At 47.6% G+C, this 19,541-nt stretch overlaps 1 protein-coding gene across 4 annotated transcripts in view; it reads right to left on the bottom strand.

Moving 5' to 3' along the window:
- The window catches only part of FGF12 (fibroblast growth factor 12), a 133,673-nt gene that overhangs the window by 804 nt on the left and 113,328 nt on the right, over nucleotides 1-19,541 (bottom strand). For all 4 annotated transcript variants that reach the window (XM_035544585.2, XM_050712507.1, XM_035544584.2 and 1 more), the window contains exon 4: nucleotides 7,683-7,881. In XM_035544585.2, the coding sequence (XP_035400478.1) occupies nucleotides 7,683-7,881 (199 nt within the window). The remainder of the gene's footprint in view (nucleotides 1-7,682; nucleotides 7,882-19,541) is intronic.

Raw genomic sequence — 19,541 nt, 5'->3', positions numbered from 1 at the left:
CAGTTACATGCATCAGCTACTGTCTCAGGATGCTAATACCATCTAATAACAGGTCCAAGAATTACCTGGTGCCCAGTCCTTAATCTCCAACACAAAGTAACTGGCGTCTTGAATCAAAATCACACTTTCATCTGGGCCATCCAAGTCGTCTGGGTGTTAAGCTCTGGATCTGGAAGTGGTGACTGAAGCCCATTTTGGTGCCTTCAGCCAAGACCTGAGGTTTGTTCTCAGCACTTGTTATTTTTTGCTCTCTAAATCAACAGTCAGCCAAGGCAAACGCTGTGAGCAGACACGTGGGGATGAGTTCAGTGACAGCAAGCCAGGAACCATCCCAGCTCTGCACAGTCCTGGCAGCGCCTGAGAACGCAGTGGCTGGAGGGCACCTTCTCTCCAGACCCTGGCTAAGCGACGTGTGCCTCCGAACACAAACCTGCTGGAGCCTAGGCAGCGTCTGCCCAAGCCGTGGCACATCCCCATGCCCTGTGCGGCATCAAGCATTTGTCTAACTCACCACTGGGACTATGGCCTCGTGGCTGTCCTCGTGCCACGCGAGCTGTGCCAGACCAGGGGCAGGTGCTCACACCAAGAGGAGCAGCTCTGATGAGCTCATTGCAAATACTGAGGCATTTCAAGGGCAGGCACTTTGGAGTGGAGAACTTGAGATGGGTCCAGACTTTAAATCTCATGTCCGGATCTTTACAAAAATTAGGAATGAAAGAACTGATTGCCTACTGCTTCATTTTGTAAAGCTGTCACATCACAAACAACTGCCCGGAGCTCAAACACGGGTGATAGAGCCCATCAGGTTTTGGTTCCGGGTAATCAACAAGAACAAAATTTCAAAAATTATCTGAAGAAATGAAACAAATATGCCATGTATAGAAAAGCGATGTAAGCATTTATATTTATAACCTCCCCTGATTTGCAAATAAATCCTGGCAATTAGAGGCAGGCTGCAAATGACATTATTGCTCTGCATTTTACTCCTAGCTAAACAGTTACAGCAGTGTGCAACAATACAGGACAGAGATAAAGTGCAGTCAACTGTGTATTAATAGGCAGGATATTGCATTGAATATGTGAGCAGTGAAAAAAATATTACTTTTCCCATAGAGCATCTGTAACACAAAGCTTTCAAAGTAGTTTAAGCACTAGCTGGGCCTCCCAACACGTCTGGGCGGCAGGGGCTGCGCTGCAAACTGTTATTGCAGCATCATTATTTGACGAAAACAAGAAAAAAGAGAACATGAATAACTCATCCCATGTGTCGGGGCCAGAATGAGCGATGCCAGGACTGCTGTCAGCTGCCCGGCGGGACCGCACGGTCTGAGTGCTGCAGGGACAGCGCGTAGCCTGTCAGCAGCCTGCCAGGAGGACAGAAGTGAGCTCACATCCCCTTTCGGCTGCTGAGCTGTCCCACACACCTTGGCGCATGTCCCTTGACAACCTTGTGGCAGTGACTTTCCTGTTGTGCAAAGCGCTGACCTTACGGCTGCCCAAATGCCGCTCAGGTGGCCTAGCACTGGACAGTCAGAGCTTAAACAACAACATGGAAAAAGTTAATGACTGAGAAAAACCTGTGCTCATGTTCCCTTGTGGTTTCTTAGCTCAAGATGTAGGTCTTTTGATGACACTGAGGCTGCACATCCCTTCTGAGCCTGACCTTGATCTCTGATGTGATGCTTGCCCCAGAGGGCTGGGTTTTTGTGCCAGTGTTGCCCCACAGAGCTGTCCCATACGCAAAGTTGTACCTTGAGTCCAGTGTCGGCTTCACCCTGACCTCTCTGGTCCCAGGCTGGAGCTTGAGGCACCTGGGTGAGCTTCCCGCCCAGGCAGCTGTGCTTATTGAACTGGTCTTCCCAGCCCCCAGCCCCAGTTTCCCCACATGCCCAGAAGGACAAAGACACACAGAGAAATTCAAGCCACAGTTTGGGATTTTGCATCCACACTGGCCCACAAATCAGGCTGCAGAAGTAAACAACATGTGCAACAAAAAAAATAAAGAAACCCTGCACCTTGCAAGCAAATAAGGCAGGAATTAGATATTTATCTTCCCGTCTAGCAGGTGATACAAGTACTGACAAGGGGCCTGGCTGGAGGCTGCTCACATTGTGCTTTGCAGCCAGCGCTGTCAAAGCCTCAGCACAAGACAGGCTGTGCCAGCAGACCACGCCAGAAAATCTACAGCAGCATAGGACTGGCATATTGTCAGCATTTAGCTACCCCTACAGTATGAGGGTACACAGCGTTTGTATGGCCTCACGTACCAAATATTGCCTGGAGAGTCTCAAAAGGCTTGCACACACGCTGAGCTGCAGCCTCTGCTCCACGGTGGCTGCAAACCTGTGTGCACGGCAGCAGCCCAGTGTGCGTAGGCACGGCCCCAGGAGGGGATGCACGCGGATGGGTGCCCGTGGGGCTTTGAGGACAGGGTGACATGTTGTGCAACACAAGCTCTTGGCCTGCAGTTTGTTACTCCCTGTACTGGGAAAGCTTGAGCGTGACTCACATGCAGAGCTGTTTGTCACAGACTGGGGAGGGGGTATGTTTGCAAATGGCCTGCCGTGCGTGCCCAGATTTTCCCAGCTTTAAACTAAATCTTTGTGGTTCGGGACCACCAGCCCTCGCTGACAGGTGAGGTTGGGGTCCCTGTGTGTGTGTGTGTTGGGGGGGGGGACACGCTGCCCCGTCACCTGCATCGAGGTGAACCAGCAGCAGCGTGGCAGGTGGCATGCCCGGACGCCGGGGAGATCTGTGGCTATGCAGAGCGCCAGGCAGCTCTGGAAGGATGAGCAATTAGGCTAGAACAAGACTCCCCTCCCTGCTTTGCCTTGCTTCTCCCACCCACCCACACCCACACACCAAGCCAAATACAGCCCTTAATGTCTGGAAACCAAGCTAATGCTTTGGAGCTTCAATCAGATAATCAGCTCCTATGTCCCAGATTCTAATCAACACATCCATATTCATGCTGTAATTGGAAAGCACCGCGAGCCTGATCCACGGGCGTAAACGGCAGGGGGAGAGCGGGGCCGTGCCCCTGGCTGGTGCTTGCAGCTCTCAGTTCTCTGCCTCCCTGCGCACCAGCGGTGCCTGCCTTTGGCACACCCAGGAAACAATTTTGCAAGCAGTTAGGCAGGAAGGGGACTGGGGGTACAAGCAAGGGAGACGGGGAAGGCCATGAGCATCCTTCCCAAAGGTTAAGGCACGGAGGGGCCGCCTGTCACCCAGGAACACATCAATCTCTCATCTGCATGCTGGCACAGGATCCCAGCCTCGTTTCTGCTTCCCAAGCACGGCTCTGGCACACCACCCACACGGTGAAACTGAATTCACCCCGTGCGGTCTCCCTGGGCATCAGGGGCTGGCTGCGTTTGGGAGGCACCCACCTTTGTGTGCCCTGACCCCTGCCATGTCTCACTCAGCATCGCTGCAAATGGAGGAGGCTCAGGGGGTGCCAACAAACCCATTGCCTCCCTCCAGAACACAGGGCAAAGCTTATTAAGTGCATGTCCCATACACCCGGCTTTCCCTGCCTCAGGCCCTAGGGAGCTAGGAGGAGCCAAATTTTTTCCACGTTGCCATTCAGCAGGCAGGTGGGCAGCCCTGCGGGATCGCAGCCTGGCCCCGTGGCATCCTCGGCAGCCCGGCCTCTTCCCCTCGGCAGCTGCCACCATCCCGGGGGTGTCACTGCAGCAGCAGGAGGCCACGGCGGCTGCATTAGCTACTGCTTCAGTGGAGGGAATTAATTGTCTGAGCAACAGCTAGGGGCAGGAGGGAGCGGGTGATTATGCACCCTCGTTTTCTGCCTCTAATTACTGTGTTCCAAACCCAATCCCAGCTGATGCGTTTCAGAGGCATTTGAGCTCGCGGCTACCCGGCGACTAAATGTGCGGGGTGCTGCCAGATGGAGTCAGTTTGTTCAGGTAAGGAGCACAGCACAGGATGACAAAAAGCCAAGCAAAAGCATGGTTAGAATACATTGCGTTTGCCCTCTAATAAGATGATTAGGAGTTTGATAGATGAACAAATGAGCTAGTGTGGAACAGCAAACATACCACAGCCTGTCTGCCTGAGAGACAAACCCAAAAGAGGAGCAGTGTTTAGGTAGGACTGAGAGTATTGTGGTGTTTTTTCTTTTTTCTTTTTTTAATTAAAAAAAAAGAGCACTTCTAGGATTTTGTGTGGATTAAGATGATCTCTTTAAAGTGTTTTCATTAGGCCTACAACATCCTCCTACTCAGCAGTGTCTTGCACTTCTTTGCAACATCTGAAGACTCTGCTTTACCAGAACTGGGATGTTGTCTCTGCAGGAAAACACACCAGGAAGGATCTGGCAGCTGTTTCTTGTGTGTGGATATCCATCAGTGGCAGTAAAGGGCTCAGACTAGTCATTACCACGTCACCTTCCCATCTGATACCTGTCCAAGTCACAAGGGCTGAGGCACCGTGAGTTTGGATTTAGGGGCAGCTCTGCTGACTCAGAGGGAGTAAGAGTCATCTTCTGCTTTCTGTGGCCAGATTTGCCACCCCAGGTATATCCTGGTTTGGGCCAGGTGAGAGATGAACTGACACGTAACTCTTTTGAGAGAACGGTCTGGAAGTGATGTCTTCAAGGAAAAGGAAATAAAAATAGCAGAGCACATCCACAATAAGCATCTGATAAAATTCTTACTTGAGTGACTGGAAAAGTCTCCCATTAGTTGAGGTGGGCTTAAATATGGAAATGAACAAGACGCACCATGGACAGAAGTGTTTGTCCAGCACTAATCACTACAGACACTTGAAGAGATTGAAATTGCTTTAAAAGATTACTTGGTGTCCAAGTGACAATTATACTCAAGCTAATTTCTTGTGCAGTCTGGTTCAATCTATATGTCTGCACTTTAAAGGCTCATTTAGCTCGAATGATCAGTGATCAGAAATAAAAATATCAAAAGAAATGTGTTGCGTATGTGTTTTTAACCAAAAGTGGCCCCACACAGTACATTAACTGCTGCCTGCCAGGCTGTTTGCCTTGGCTTTGCCTGTGCACAGATGGGAGAGGAACTTAACGTTTCCCCTGTTGTTACTTAGGAAGTTTTTTGTGCTTTTATATTGATTAAGCTTGGTGCTACTCTCAAAAACAAACAAGCAAATCTACCTACACTAAACCAAAACCAACCCCTCCTACCAACGAAGCACAAAAACCTTCCTAGTTGCTTTCGCTCGGAGCAGCCTGATAACCTACAGGAGACAAAGCGACCTGTGGGATTAGCACAGCATAAAACTGTGGCTGTGATAGGTCACACACACAGGTACTACTGCATATAGACATACGCACATACATATATGTGGTCCTTAGAAGTTACCTGGGAGGATATTTCATAGTTATTTATTAGCTTATTGCCCATTTGCAATTCTGAGGGAAGGACTCTGAATTCAGAAAGCAGTACGGAGCAACAGGCTTCAGATGAGCTCCGTGAGCAGCCTGGGCTTTCTTGCGTTTCCTTTTCCTGCAAAGGTTCCCTTCACTGAGCTGCTGCATAATTTTTCTGCACACGGCGAACGACTGGGAAGTTTCAGCTCGGAGATAATTGCCATTGGAGTGGTGGGTGAAGTGATTCCTGGCAGTGTACACAACACCTCTCCTTCCCAAGGGACACGATCCCCAGGCATACATTACCCTGCCAGCCATCACGTCGCAGTATTAATGCTGGCGGTGGGATCTGAGCAAACGCAAACCCGGGTGCGTGCTGCGGGTCGAAGCTGGGAAGTACTGGCCTGAATAAGCAGCAGAGCTCACACGCTGAGACATGCGACGGCGCTCAGCAAAAGGGATGTGCACATATAGCAGGGGAGCGCTTCGAATGCTTCCTTCAAGTCACGTCAAAGAGAAAGATGCTGTTAAACCAAGGAAGGAATTGCCCCCGTTCTGTAACATCTCTGCTTGCAAGCTCTGCTCACGGAGACTTTGATGGATGCGGCACCGACAAGTCACGTGGAGCTGAGCGCGCTTTACTCCAGCCCTCCCCACAACCCTCTGCTACCTACAATGAATCTTGGGCTTGGGAACAGAGTCCTCCTGCTGGAGTCACAGCCCCAGACAGCTGAATGCCTTGGGAAGCTGACACGTGCCTCGGCTTGGGCGGCTGCCAGCCCTTTGATGCAGCAGCGCTCGCAGAGGCTGCCTGCAAAGCGTGCGGAGGAGGGAAGGGGTGGAGGAGCCCTTAATTTGGCTGCCAACTTCCAAAGCGCTCGCTCGCTCGGGAGGTTATGTGACAGCTGTGATTGAAGCGAGCGTGGGAGGAGGCAACTGCAGGAAAGGGAAGCTCTCGGGCTGGGCTGGGTTTTTCAAAATGAAAGCCAGAGAGGCATTTGCTGCAATGAGAACTCCGCTGCGGGTCAAGCACCTCTATTATGGCAAGTCTTCCTGTGCGGAGAGCCACAGGAATGTCCTAATTTAATGCATGCAGAAGACAACTACTGAGCCATTCAACAGACGCCACACACGCTGCATCAAAAAAGAAATCTGGATTCAAAGGAACCCACTGATCAGTGCCAACACCCAGCCAGGCAGCAAAGAAACACCAGAAGGAGCTGGAAACCCAGCTGGGAAAGCTAGCACTTGCAGAAGCCTCTCGTCCCGCCCAAGGCAGGAGAGGAGGAGACGGAAGAGAAGCTGGTGACCAACCTCATGCCTGAAACAGGTCCTATTCCTCAGCAAAACTCCAAGTGGGCTTAGGGAGTGAGTCTCCCTGGTGCCTCAAATAAACAAGAAAAGGCTCCCGGCTACAGAAAAAATAATGAGCGACAGCCCAGGAAAAGCAAGCTTGTGCTGTTCTCTGTTCTTCCACCACCTCCATCTTCTGCACAAAGGCTGCAGATGCCCTGTGAATGCTGAGCTGAATTTTTCTTGAATTTCCGAGCAACAGAAAAAGGATGCTTGCTTGTTTCCAAAATCAAGTTAATATCTGTTAATGAATAGGCTTACCGCACTACTTCTCCACATTTGCCAGTTCCCAGCCCATAAACAAATGTCATGGCATGAGCCTGTGGCACGCTTCAGTACTGTACAGTCAGCAGTAGCAGGAGGGCAAAAATTCAACTCTACTATTTCCACTGAAGTCTCGTGCTGTGATGAAGACGTGGCGTGAGAGCATCTTGTCCAACTGTGGACATCTATGATAAAGTTTTCTCTACCCCCAGTGACTTACAAGGCTGTCTTTACAGACAAGCAAAAACATGAGCACCTGTAGATGTATAAGCACATCCCCAACTATGCTGGCAGGACCCATTTGCCTCCTGTTACTGTCGACAGAGTCCCATGCTCTAAAATCAGCTGAGATAAACCCTACCTCTAGTGACTCTACACAGAACTGGAAGCCCACCAACTGATGTTGAGAAGTGATCCAGGGCTGCTTTCCCTTCCCAGTAACTTCTCATATGGCTGGGTTTTTAAATTCATCCTTTAGCAAGCCAAAGCTGAGAAGCTTTTATGGGATGACGTGCAGAGTTTATTATACAGGAAAGAAAGTAGATGAAACACTAATAGTGCAGCCCAGCACCTCTCTGAAACTTTACAACCATCGCCCTTGCTTTCTGGTCTTGCTTCCCAACACCCCCATCCAGGCAGCCCCAAATCTGTATCTGCAAACTCACCCACCCTCCACACCACAACGATGGAGGGAGAGATTCCATACCTTCAATGGGTTTGGGTACAAAATGTGATGAGGGTTTGGTTTTTTTCACCCGGTTTCCCTTCATAATTTGACCTTCTTTATTGAGTCCCAGGAACCACGCTCGTCCGGATTCTTGCTGCCGGTACAGCGTGGAAGAATAAATAACGTAGTAGTTTTCAAAGACAGATTCTTTAAATTTGCACTCTGGTGTGAAAACATCCTGCAGTGAGAGAGAGAGAGGGAGAGAGAGAAGAAAAAGCAATGGCAAGAATTAATCACTGATCTCCTAAATTAGGCATCGCTGAGTGATACATGGCGGTCACGCATTGCAGTTAGTTTAACAATAGAAAACAACAGGCATCAGCAACACCAGCTCCCAGCAATGATCCTCATCCAGAACACTCCCCACTGAAAGGGAAGGCTTTATTTCCCTGACAAGGCAGAGCTGTGGTTTACAAAACAACCCACAGTGAACGGGCTTGAAAAATGTGCAGGAAAAGTCAGGAATTTGTGTCCTGGTGAGCATGCAAACCCCATCAGAGCAATGCCCTCATTTGTGTGAAGTATTGTGAAGTTTGTATGTTCTCCCAGGTCTCATCAACAGGGATTTAGGCTGAAATAGTAAGCAAAAAACACAAGAGAGTTGAGAAGCAAAGAGACAGCCCTGCTGCTCACTGCTACCCCCAGTGCCTCGCCCGGCTTCCCTCTTACCTTCCCTGTGATGGGTAAGAAATGTGCAGTGGGCATTGTCTGAAACATTGAGGCTTCTTCAAATACTTATGGGCAAAAAGCAGCTTACCAGGGGCATTTAAATGGTTTTGGGGAACACAAACCAAGCAACCAACTTATTTCTTTTCAAAAGGGACAGGAGGAAATGCTGACACAACGCCCGCGTATCTTTCAATAAAGGTAAATAATAATGATATCAATCAAAGACAAATAGCGAAGTCATTTTAAACATACTTCATATCTAAGTATTTCTTCAGATACAGAGAACTGGTCTCTGACCTGCCCAGGAACAGAACACAGGGGCTGTCCCAGGTGTCTCCTGAGCCTGCTGGCTGGGGGCTGGCTGTGCCTTGGCCGCCCGTGCTGGCTTTGCACAGACTGCAGGAGGAGGCTGTGCCCAGCTGGGGAGGAAAACTTGCCGGGTCTCACAAACTTCTCAAGATTTTAAAAACAGGGAAATGCTATTAAGCCTCTTTGAAAAGAGCTGGCTGGCCGGGGGGCTCCGGCAATGGGCTCCCAGCCCCTCACAATCAGGCACAGTTATTGGTCTGAGACTTTTTTTTCCCAGACTTAAATGAAAATTCATCCTGTCCAAACAAATGCTCCCATTGGATTCCTTAAAATTATGATATGATTGAGAAAAAAAAGAAAAAAAAACCCCTCAAACTACAATGAATAAGCATTTCTCAAGAAAAAACTGTTTTATCAAACAAAATCCCATTTTGCAGGAGGCGTCTCAGAGCCCCGTGAGTGCAGGCGGGTGCTGCTACAGGCACGCGATGCGCTCCCAACCCCTCACCACTCAGGTTCCCCCATCCTTCCTAATGGAAAACCCATGACCAACGTCTGAGCAAAGCATCTGGAGTAATGCCACGTATTTACTGCAGACCTCATTTTAAGAGTGAACATTTTGAACACTCAGCAACACTCAGGCATGTATTCCCCAGTGCCCCGGGGGTTATATAAAGTGTTGCTGGTCCGACAATAAATCCCGTGTGCAGCAGACCTGCGCAACCAGACGGGCTTGAAACCACAGAAGATAAAGCGCAGCAGAAAGCGCAGAGCTGGGCTGCACAAACGTGAAGCTTGTATCCATCAGCACCACACAGATAAAACCACTTTCAGCCCAATGGGTCATTTTGCCCTATCCCTGGGAGCCTTCCTTGCTGGAGGAATAAATATTTTAGGACGAGGGAGTGAAGCAAGTTGAGAGAGAACCGGATGACTTAGAGCACTAGAAAACGGTGTTTGAAGTAGCTTCCCTAAAGATCTGTGTTTGAGCACTCCTTAAATCCACTCGTTATCTCCAGGCTTCGCCTGGCCTTGGAAGACGTGGCTCAGGCAGTTTGCAGCTGAAGTCCTCCCTGCTCTGCCCAGCACCACCGCCTGGGTCCGGGGCTCTCCTCGGCACTGCGCCAGGCCAGGCAGCAAAGCCCATGGTGGGGAGCATCTCTACAAGCAGAGCATCTCTACAACCAGAGCGGACGACTCAGTCCCTTTTCCCAAGCCTTGGGTACTCCACCAACACAAACGTCTTAGTAAAATTCCCCTTAGGAGGACTGAAAAACTTTTCTCTGGGGAGGGGTGGCTACCAACTCGCCCAAAACAAGCAGTGAAATTATGTTATTTTAAAGCAGGTATATTTAAAGCGATCAATTTAATGATTTTTTTATTTAAAAATAATAAAGCAAAAATAGCGATTTCCACTAAATGCTTAAGCTCCCCTCAAAACGACACAAGCAAACAAGCCTGCCCAATTGTTTCTGTGAGTTGCCTGGCCAGTTCCTCGTCCCCCCAATTCAGTTGACATACAGCTCCTGACACTAACCACGGCACCACCATCACCAATTTTCCAGCTCTCTGTATTAGGCAGGTTTAGAAAACCCATAGATTTGACAGCTAAGTTCTAGTTAAATAACGCCGTTTTATGCACTATTATTATCTTTCTTATTACACGTACCACACCATTAGCAACAACTAGTTCCCACTGTCCCCCAGCACAATTCCTCGTACTGCCAAATCAGCGATCCCCGGGCTCTGCACAGGTTTCAGCTCCAGAAATCTTTCGCACAACTGCTGTGTGAGGACCTGACACAAAAACCAAGGGGATGGAGACGGAAAAGCAGGTAAAAGAAAAGAGCGGAGACAGACAAGCAGGACACAGAGCACTGTCCCAAGCACCGGGGATATTTGGTGTGTCCTCTAAACCTATTTACCATGAAAACCCTTATGGTTTTCTTCATCAGTATCTTCTTGGTGGCCAATGTCAAGCCTCCCAAGTTTACAAGGCCCAGCTGTCATGTCAAGTGGTTCCTGCCCAAGTCTCTTGCTGATGGCTTTGTGGCGACTCGTAACAAAAGACTATTGGGATATTAATGGCAGAACCTCTCTACACGCTTTGCTGTCAAAATTAATTGTGGCAATGATGCCAAAGCAGGTGGGACATGCCGGTTCAGTTGTCTTGTGCTGAGAACTGGGAAGGAAGAGCAGAGCGCAGGTGGGCAGATCAGGCTTCACGCTAACCAAGCTCCTAGCAGCAACTGCAGCACGGGCTGAAATTGGAGATACCTGAAGGTGTTTGTGGAAAACCACTCAGTTATTAGCCAGATCTTTGCTGGTTGTTTTGGTTTTTAAAATAATCTCAGTGTTGATGAAATGTGCTAGATGGGAAAACCCATAATCCAATATTTTCTCAGCATCACACAGACACAGGGTGGGTAAAAACAGCAGAAGGACCCTCAGGCTGCGTGCCCCACGTGCTTCTGGCAAGCCACAAGGACATCCTCCTCCACAATTAATTCTGTGATAAGCCCTGGGGTCAGCAGCACCCACTTCGCTCCCTCACTTGGTGCAGGGACCTTTCAAAACAGGCTTATTGCAAACCCCACTCAATTATTTTCCCAACTCCCCACTTGATAGAAATAACATGACCAGGTACAGATGGCTTCGTCTTTTAATCATCAGCCTTTTGCAGTCTTTAAACAAAGAAATAAATCATGCCTCTGTTTCCTGTACAAACTCCGCAGTGCTCTTCGTCCCTTGGCAGCACCATCCTGAACCCAGCTCACTCAGGAAAGCCACCGGTTCTCCTCATCAAAGTGTGGGATTGTGACTTGGAGAAAAAATAAATACATTTGTCTGCGTTATCGTCATGCCAAAATATGTTGACTAAATTATCTTCAGAGAGAAAGGAAATAAATACATTTATTTGTTCACTATATGGAGATTCAGAGCTTGAGGCATTTTGTTAAATGTCTCTAGATGTTACTGAAAATGATTTGAAAAAGCAGATCTTTTTTTTAATTGTTAAACTAAAAACTTGTGTGAAATACTTGTAAAAGAGATGTTAGCCATTTACATGCAAAATGATTAGCATCTGCCTCCAACTTGTTTTCAGTATCTCAACACAATCCCTTGAACAAAAGGCAGTTCCAGTACGGCAGAGTAATGAGATCTGCTTTGAAAAACAAACGTGGGTCTGGTTTGTGCTAACTCCAGTTTTATTGGAAATCGGAAATCACACAGTTTAGGAAAAAAAAAAAAGTCAAATGGCAGCTATCTCAGAAAATCAGAGAGACTACATTCAGTGGCATTTTGAATCAAAGAAGGGAGCCAAATGGATGTAGCTGGCATTCTGGTTTTGTTTTTTTTTTTTTTTTTTTTCAGTGCATCAGACCTGCTCAGGAAGAGTATAAGATACCATGGTTTGCCCCAAAAGCTATTTCTGTTTTAGAAAAACAAGATATTTAATTTTCCTTGATCCCAGTAGTGTCTCCTGCCATCTGTAGATGGAAATGTGGTTGGGATTTCCAGGCACAAGCCATCCTCTGTATCAGGTGAGCCAGTCTGGTCCTTCAGGGAGGTGTCAGGAGCAGCTGGCTGCCTCTGCCCCCAATCCTGACATGGGCTGGGGGGGGATGTGTGAAGGACAGACTTTTTCTAATATAACTCATCTTTCACCTGCCATGCTCAGGTAAATCTATCCCAGCTTAGCTTTGAGCAAAACAAGCTTGATTGGACTCCCCTTTGCACTTCTGTGAAGACAGAGAAGCTCCACAGACACTGGTGGAGAAACACTGCTGTCAGACCTGTGGACATGATGCTTCAGGAGGCACAGGGTATTCCAGGAATGCACAGCCACCCAAGCAAGCAAGGGAAGCACTGACCCCTGCCCGTACCAGGCTGGGGGCATCGCCTCTGCTGCCACCCTGAGCATCCTCGGCTGGGAGGTGCATACAGGGCCCCCCGGTATGCACCAGCGTGGTGCTCCTGGGTACCGATCACAAGAGCGGGCAACTTGCCCCTTGCTTTGTTTGGGCCAAGCCCCGAGCAGCAGAGAGGCCCTGATGTCCCCAGAGCATGGCAGGAACGGTGACAGGCAGCAGGAAGGCTGTCACTGGCTGTCGTACCCAAACCCAGCTGCGCTCTCAGCATCCCCCAGGACTGGGCCACTTGTTTGTATGGCTTGTCATTTCCCTACAAACATTCTCAAAATTGCCAAATAAATAAATAAAGATCTTTTTATATATATATATATTTTCCTGAAGATGTCCTTTTATTATAACCCAAAGGAGAACAGCAAATATACACATCCACATGCACGCCTAATGACTTAATAAATTTAGTCACTGAAATGAGCGGCAATAAAAGAAAAAGCCTATTCTGCAAGTAGTTTGTGCCACAGTTTAGGAAAGGGATGTTAATTATGAGTGCTGAAATATCTAACTAACATGCTCCCAGAGTAACAGTTTTCCTTTCTTTACAGCACTTACGGGTTTCTCTTTTATGTTCTGCACAATTACTGAGCCGCATCTTCCGATGGGATAAAAACACCGAACGGCTCCCTCCCAGAGAATAAGGCTTGGGGTATTTACCAGTGCTAGTGCTAATAGCTGAGAGTTCAGCAAGTCAGTTAAAACATATTAAGGAGCACCTAGTAAATACGGAATCATAAATATCATGACAGCTGTCAGCAACCAGAGCATCTGCATCCCTTTGATGCCAACAGCACCGACAAGTTCACCATCGGTAGCGATGCACAGAGACCTGTGCGCATGAAGACACTGGCTTCTCAGAGACACGTGGGCTGCCAGAGGGAAATGTAAATGCCCACAAACCTCATACCAAAGTGCTTGTTGCTGCCCTTATTCCTAGGACAGGGCTTTCGCCCGGTAGGTCCTGTGCACAGGCTAAGCCCCCCTGCAGCCCACAGCAGCACCCCCCAGGCACTGATGCCCTGCGTACAGCCTGCTGAGTGAGCTCAGTGTCCTCCTGCCCAGTGTAGCTTCCTCCACGGCCCAGGGTTGCATCTGTCTGGGAATGCTTGGAAAGAATTGTGGCTGAGCTCTCTTGGCACGTGATCAAGAACCGCAAAACTGCATCCAAACTGTACATCTCATCACATCTTTGTCCAGATGGCAGGTGATATTCTACTGTTCACACTCCACTTTTCCTCCCCCTTCTAGCTCCATGAGAGATTGGTGACAAGTCTTCCTGGTGGCCTTTTACAAGTAGGAGAGAGCAGATATGTTTTAAAATAACAAGCTGCTACATGGGAGTGCACAGCCCTGCTGCAGAGCGCAGACTCACTTGATGAGACAATATGGTTATCTACAAGTATTTTGACTCTGCCTGAGCCATCTGTGGGTTGGAGGGAACACATTTTCAAATAAATCACCATCCGTGGCAGGTCCAGTCCCCAGCGAGCTGGGAAGCAGCATTAACTAGCAATCCAACTTACCGCCCCTGAAAAATGTAACGAGAAGGCTATTTGCTCTCACTTTTGCAGGAACTGTCTGTGCCCAGGGTACATACTTGGTGTGTTGGCTTCATTATAAAACACTAAAGCCTGTGGTGGAGCGCAGGTCTGCCAAGTCTCAGAAACTGCCCCAGCATTCCTTGGCAAAGGAATGGAGACAAAGGTGTGATTGCAGCTCACGGGGATGTGTCCACGGTAACCCTGCAGCAGAGCAGCAAGGACATCTGCCCAGGCACATGGCAGGGGATTGACCAAAACCCAGGGAGGTTCTGCAAGACATGCTGAGCTCCTGGTTGCCTAAACTGAGCTGGTTGCCTGAACTGAAATGAGCTCGTATGGAGCCACATGTGCCATGGTCTAGCATCTGGCTACAAAGCAGATGAACCCACTGAGTTTTTGAGATCCAAACCCATCCCACTGTACCTCAGTATTGTGTTCTGCTTTCAGCTCTTGGCCAGTTCACCACACAGACACATTTCTTCTAAACACTTTATAGTTAAAAATGCCTGGATTCGCTGCACTGGCCTTTGGCAGCTGCTCATGCAAACCTGATAGGAACAAAGCTTTCAGTTTAATGAGTGCTGACAAGAACATAACTCAGGACGACTCCTCAAGCTCGGCTGCTCGCTTCCATGCCTCCCCGGAGAGCCTGGGTAGGCTGGGGGAGAACAGGCTCCAGGAAGAAGACCTGGGTACCCAAAACGGAGCAGCTCTGTGTGCAATTACCCAGGAAAGGCTGCACAATGCGCAACTCGCAGATGGAACACACAGAAAAATCACATATTTCATCTGTTGCTCAACTTTTTGTTACTGATGGACCCCAAAATCGAATTCATGGTTGGACGGAAAAAAATTTTATCCTTTCTTTTCAAAACATTAGGCATATTTAGATTTTAATTGATTATTTTTTTAATTTTGGATCTCATTTCAAGGTGGAATTGGGAAGTCTTTCAAAATATGGATCTGTTAAGAACTGGAGCAGTGATCACAGCATACATACGTGGCTCATTCACGTGGCACCTGGCCCATGCAGTCCAGCACCACTCTTCTGGAAAAGCAACTGCTTCCTACCAAAGGGGTTTTCTGACAGCACTGTCTCTGATATCGCATTCCTGGCAGCTTGGAGATCTGGTGAAACCCTAGGATCATTTATAATCTAGGAATCCCACATTATCTATTGTCTTCTCTACATTCTGTTTTTCTAACGAAGTGTCTGGAATTGGTAACGCTGCTATCAGCTCTGCTTACTCCAAAGCGGTACCCAGAAACACATCTTTGCATTCAGAGATAATGATCATGAGACAAGATGGGACAAGATGAAGATATGTTAGTTGCATACAAGAAAAACAGATTTCCTAAATTAGCATCACACTGCCTCATCTGCTAAAGCCTGAAATAACCATGAAGAAAAATAATAATGTAAGAACCCTAGAAGCAGGGCCAGATGGGCTGCTTTGGACCTGTCATCTCTCCATAGGGCCACAGAGAGTTTCTTGGCATTCATTTCAGCCTGAGTACAGGGCACAATGAATTGACTTGTGGCCTTTGGTCACTTTTGCGATATTGCTATTTTTATTTCTGTTGACAATAATAACAACAATGTATAAACTAAAATAATGATTACGCTTTTTTAAACATGACACTATTTTGTTCTGATCTACAAAAGACACCTCTTATTGGAAAACTAGCAGTTAAGTATTAGATTTATCATATTATTATTGATACTAAAATTATCCTCAAAGGCTCAAACCACAGTAGGAGTACTTTGGGCATTTAATAAAAACACCCTTGCCATAACAAGAGGAAGGGAAGACCATTTATTTCCTACATTTTTTGTGCAGAGATCCTGAGCACTGAAAGACCAAGCAGTTTGCTGAGTGCTCTGTAAAACCAGAGGTGTCAGAGCTAGCGGAGAAACTTATTTCCCCTGGGTTCCAGTTCATTTTCTTAGGCAAAGGTCCTCTCTTTCTGATATAAATGAAGTAATACAGTTATAACAACGTTGGGGAGAACGGGACCACGGGCAAGCCCCTGTCTTTGTAAGACAGTCTCCTGCGGACGGTGCTTCAGCACGCCGACAGAACCCAGCCTGTCCTCGCCCCCGCGGCACAGCCGGGCACCGAGCACAGGTCTGAAGAAAGAAAAAAGGCTCTAGCACAATTTTCTGTGTAGTTCACTTTTTGGAGTAACACGCCACGTGGGCAGCAGGTAAGAGGACTTGCCAAGGAGCTCGCCAGGCCCATTACAAGTGTAAGCTGGTGATACACCGAGATAGCCTCTTGGCTTTGACTTACATTCCAACCGCAAGACCGGGTGGAAACACAGCACACTGACACGCTCCCTATCTGCTCTAATGCTGGGAAGATCTCTCCTGCATTAAACCAATTTCAGAGCTGTCATGACCAGGGCTGGAAATTCAATTTCTTTGCCGCTAAAACTTCCATCCTGAAAATGAGTGGTGCTAGATTATTAATATTTTGACAGCTTACTGACAGGGTGGCTACAACCGGCCAATTAACCACAGGCCCCGCGGTCTCAAGCATCAGCTGAGGTTGGGGTGAGCTGGTGTCGGACAGGCTGGATCTCACAGCCAAAAAGGAATGTTATGAAGTGTGAATATTCATGTGGCTTTTGCCTCCCCCTCGTTACAGCTGCTGCAGCGCCTACACAGAGAAAAGGAAAGGTTCGTGGCGTGTTCTTGGGAGGAGGCCAGCTCTGCTGCCCACCAGGAGGGCCGAAGGGAACCCACCAAGATCTCCACCTCAAAGCCTACACCTCCGCATGGTTTCTGATGACCAAGCCAGAAAAAAAAAAAAAAGAGAGTAAACGGTGCTTCCCTAAAACCTGTTAGGATTACCCTAAGGTCTCTGCCCTGTCTCTGCTGAGGCTGCTCTGGCTGCAGCCAAGCAAACAACCATGTGCCCAACGCTTCAAATCCCTCTGCTCATCATCCAGAGCACCAGTGAAGGTGGATACATGCTACAAAGCAGATTGTGAAGAGGGGCTGCAGGTTCATTTCTGCTGGTCCTGAGCATCATTTACAGCCAGTGGAGGAAGTTTGCTGGTGAACATCTATCATGTAACTGAGGCATTGGACTTCAAGTTCTGACAGCAGGCTCCTCTGCTGGTACTGAGTCCTCCAGACTCTGTGTCCTTGAGCCAGACACTTTGGGCTACCGTCTCATCTAAAATTCTTTAAGTTGCTCATCGTGTATGAAAAGCCTGTTGTCTCTGGTTGCATATAATAGAGGGATATTCAGCCCGAGAAATGAATGAGACTCCAGCTCCTCAGAACATTTTTGGGAGAGAGAGAATGAGACGAGAAAGAAAGTGTTTGGCATGAAATGCAGACAGCCCTTTGTTCATCTATTTCCTGGGAAGTCAGAAAATCAGCCAACTCTGCTGTGATAGAAATCCCATCCACATATTGACCACAGTATCTCTGCTTAGCCTGAAAGAGCTGACAAATCCCATAGCCCAGAACAACTTTACAGAGAAGACCAGGCTTATTTATACCTTGAATGGATTTCCATGATACGTACGTGCTGACAGCCTGAGATATTATTTTTTCTGTTAATTTAATTTTGATGTGAAATAACTCGTGGACAATGCACAAACATTTTGAATGGACCCAAACTATGCCACAGCTTAGATCCGACTGTTCAGTGTAGGCAGCCAAGTGACCCACTGTAGCTGACTCTTTGCTTCCCAGGAATCAGACAGATGGAAGTGTATCATTAGAGATTTTGTAGCGGTGGCTATAGTGAAATTTTTCACTCTGTTGCACACTTTGCTAGAGAACTCAGATTAGCTTTGGCATCTGATCCTGTTCAGAAGCCAACTAATGACTGCAACTTCCAATCTAAGATAATATAGTCACTCCAGAGAGAGTAATATAATACAGCAACTCTATTTGGCACAATGCACGGTAAAGCAGGAGATCATTTTACTGCGTTACTAATATATAAAAGACTCTGCAACTGTCTTTAAATTATATGACCCAAAACACATCAACAAAGCAATCCAGAATTAAAAATTGGTATCTCCTATTTGTAGCTCCTTACTGCAGCACACACTCTCAGTGAGATCTAGGGTTTGCCATCAGCTCTGTGAGCATTTCATTTAAGTTTACAGGCTCTGTGTTTACAACGCAGGACCAAATGGGTAGAGTGAAAGCGCTGGTGGCGAGGACCCAACAATCGCCCTGTGCATGTTTTGGGACGGGTTCAGTTGCTCGTCTGCCACCTAGTCCCATGGCATAAACATCAGGCACATTAGAGGCACTCCTGGGGGGTACCCTTCAGTTTGCCTGCATCCAAAAGGAACCGAGTTTGCACAGCCTCAGATCACTCTGTGACATGAACCAAAGAGCAGCATGAGTGCAATTCGGATATTTGCTCCAAAAGTGCACTTCTGATCTAACTAAAACACTGATCCCAGAGATGGCTGGGATGGTTGCCTTACTACAACAGGGTATAATAAAGCAGGCATGTGATGGATGTGAAATGTCAGCGACCTCTTGCACATTGTCTTGTCCTTTAAAGGAGCTGGGGGCCCTTTGTGCCCACTGGGAAAACAGGGAAGTGAGCAGCACGTGGCAACCCGGGTGGTGGCTGCACACATGCTCCCCTTCTCCTGCAGTGTGGGGTTTGCACTTCAAGTTGTTCCTTCATCATCTGAAATGCCTCACAGTCACACTGGGGGTAAGCACAAGAAGCCTTCCAAAAAAGCACTTGCCACCAACATCCACAACAAGAAATAGCCACATTAGCAGTAATAACAGAAAGGTCATTTGTTGAGCCTGCCTATTTCAATCCCAGTACACTGCTTGCAGGAAGCTACAAGCTGACTATATGTCACAGCTGGATCCTTCAGAGGTCTGAAAATACTCTTGGCACAGTAAGTTTTAAAAAAATCTAGTTGATCTGTTCTAACAAACAGGTTAGGAAGGGGAAGAAAAGCTCAGGGCTGTCCTGACCATATCACTGGAGAAGGAACGTATCCTTACCTGCCTTGTGTTGTTTTTTTTTGTGCTAGCCCAGAGCAGGGAAAAAAAATGTAAAAGAGAAATCTTGCTCATTGACATAACAGTCCTTTCTCAATATCCACAATATTTCATAGTTTTCATATGTTTTCATCGACGCTAAATCCTGAATCATTAATGCAGCAACAAGAGCAGAATCAGATCCTCTACGAATCACTAAAGCTGGACTACACATTCTGTTCAAGGAATAAACACTGACTCATGAATGTTTCAATTAAAATGGATATGATCACTTTCATAACAAGGGAAATGAAGGAGAAGATTAGAAGTCCTGTGGGAACATAACTGCTGGTGCATGGAGCAAAAGACACAAAGATAACCTGAAGTCCCAAAGTGTCTGACTTCACTC

This window comes from Cygnus atratus, chromosome 9 (assembly GCF_013377495.2).
Source record: "Cygnus atratus isolate AKBS03 ecotype Queensland, Australia chromosome 9, CAtr_DNAZoo_HiC_assembly, whole genome shotgun sequence".
NCBI lineage: Eukaryota > Metazoa > Chordata > Aves > Anseriformes > Anatidae > Cygnus > Cygnus atratus.
Note: the sequence above shows the minus strand (reverse complement) of the source record. Positions and strands in the feature narration are given on the sequence as shown.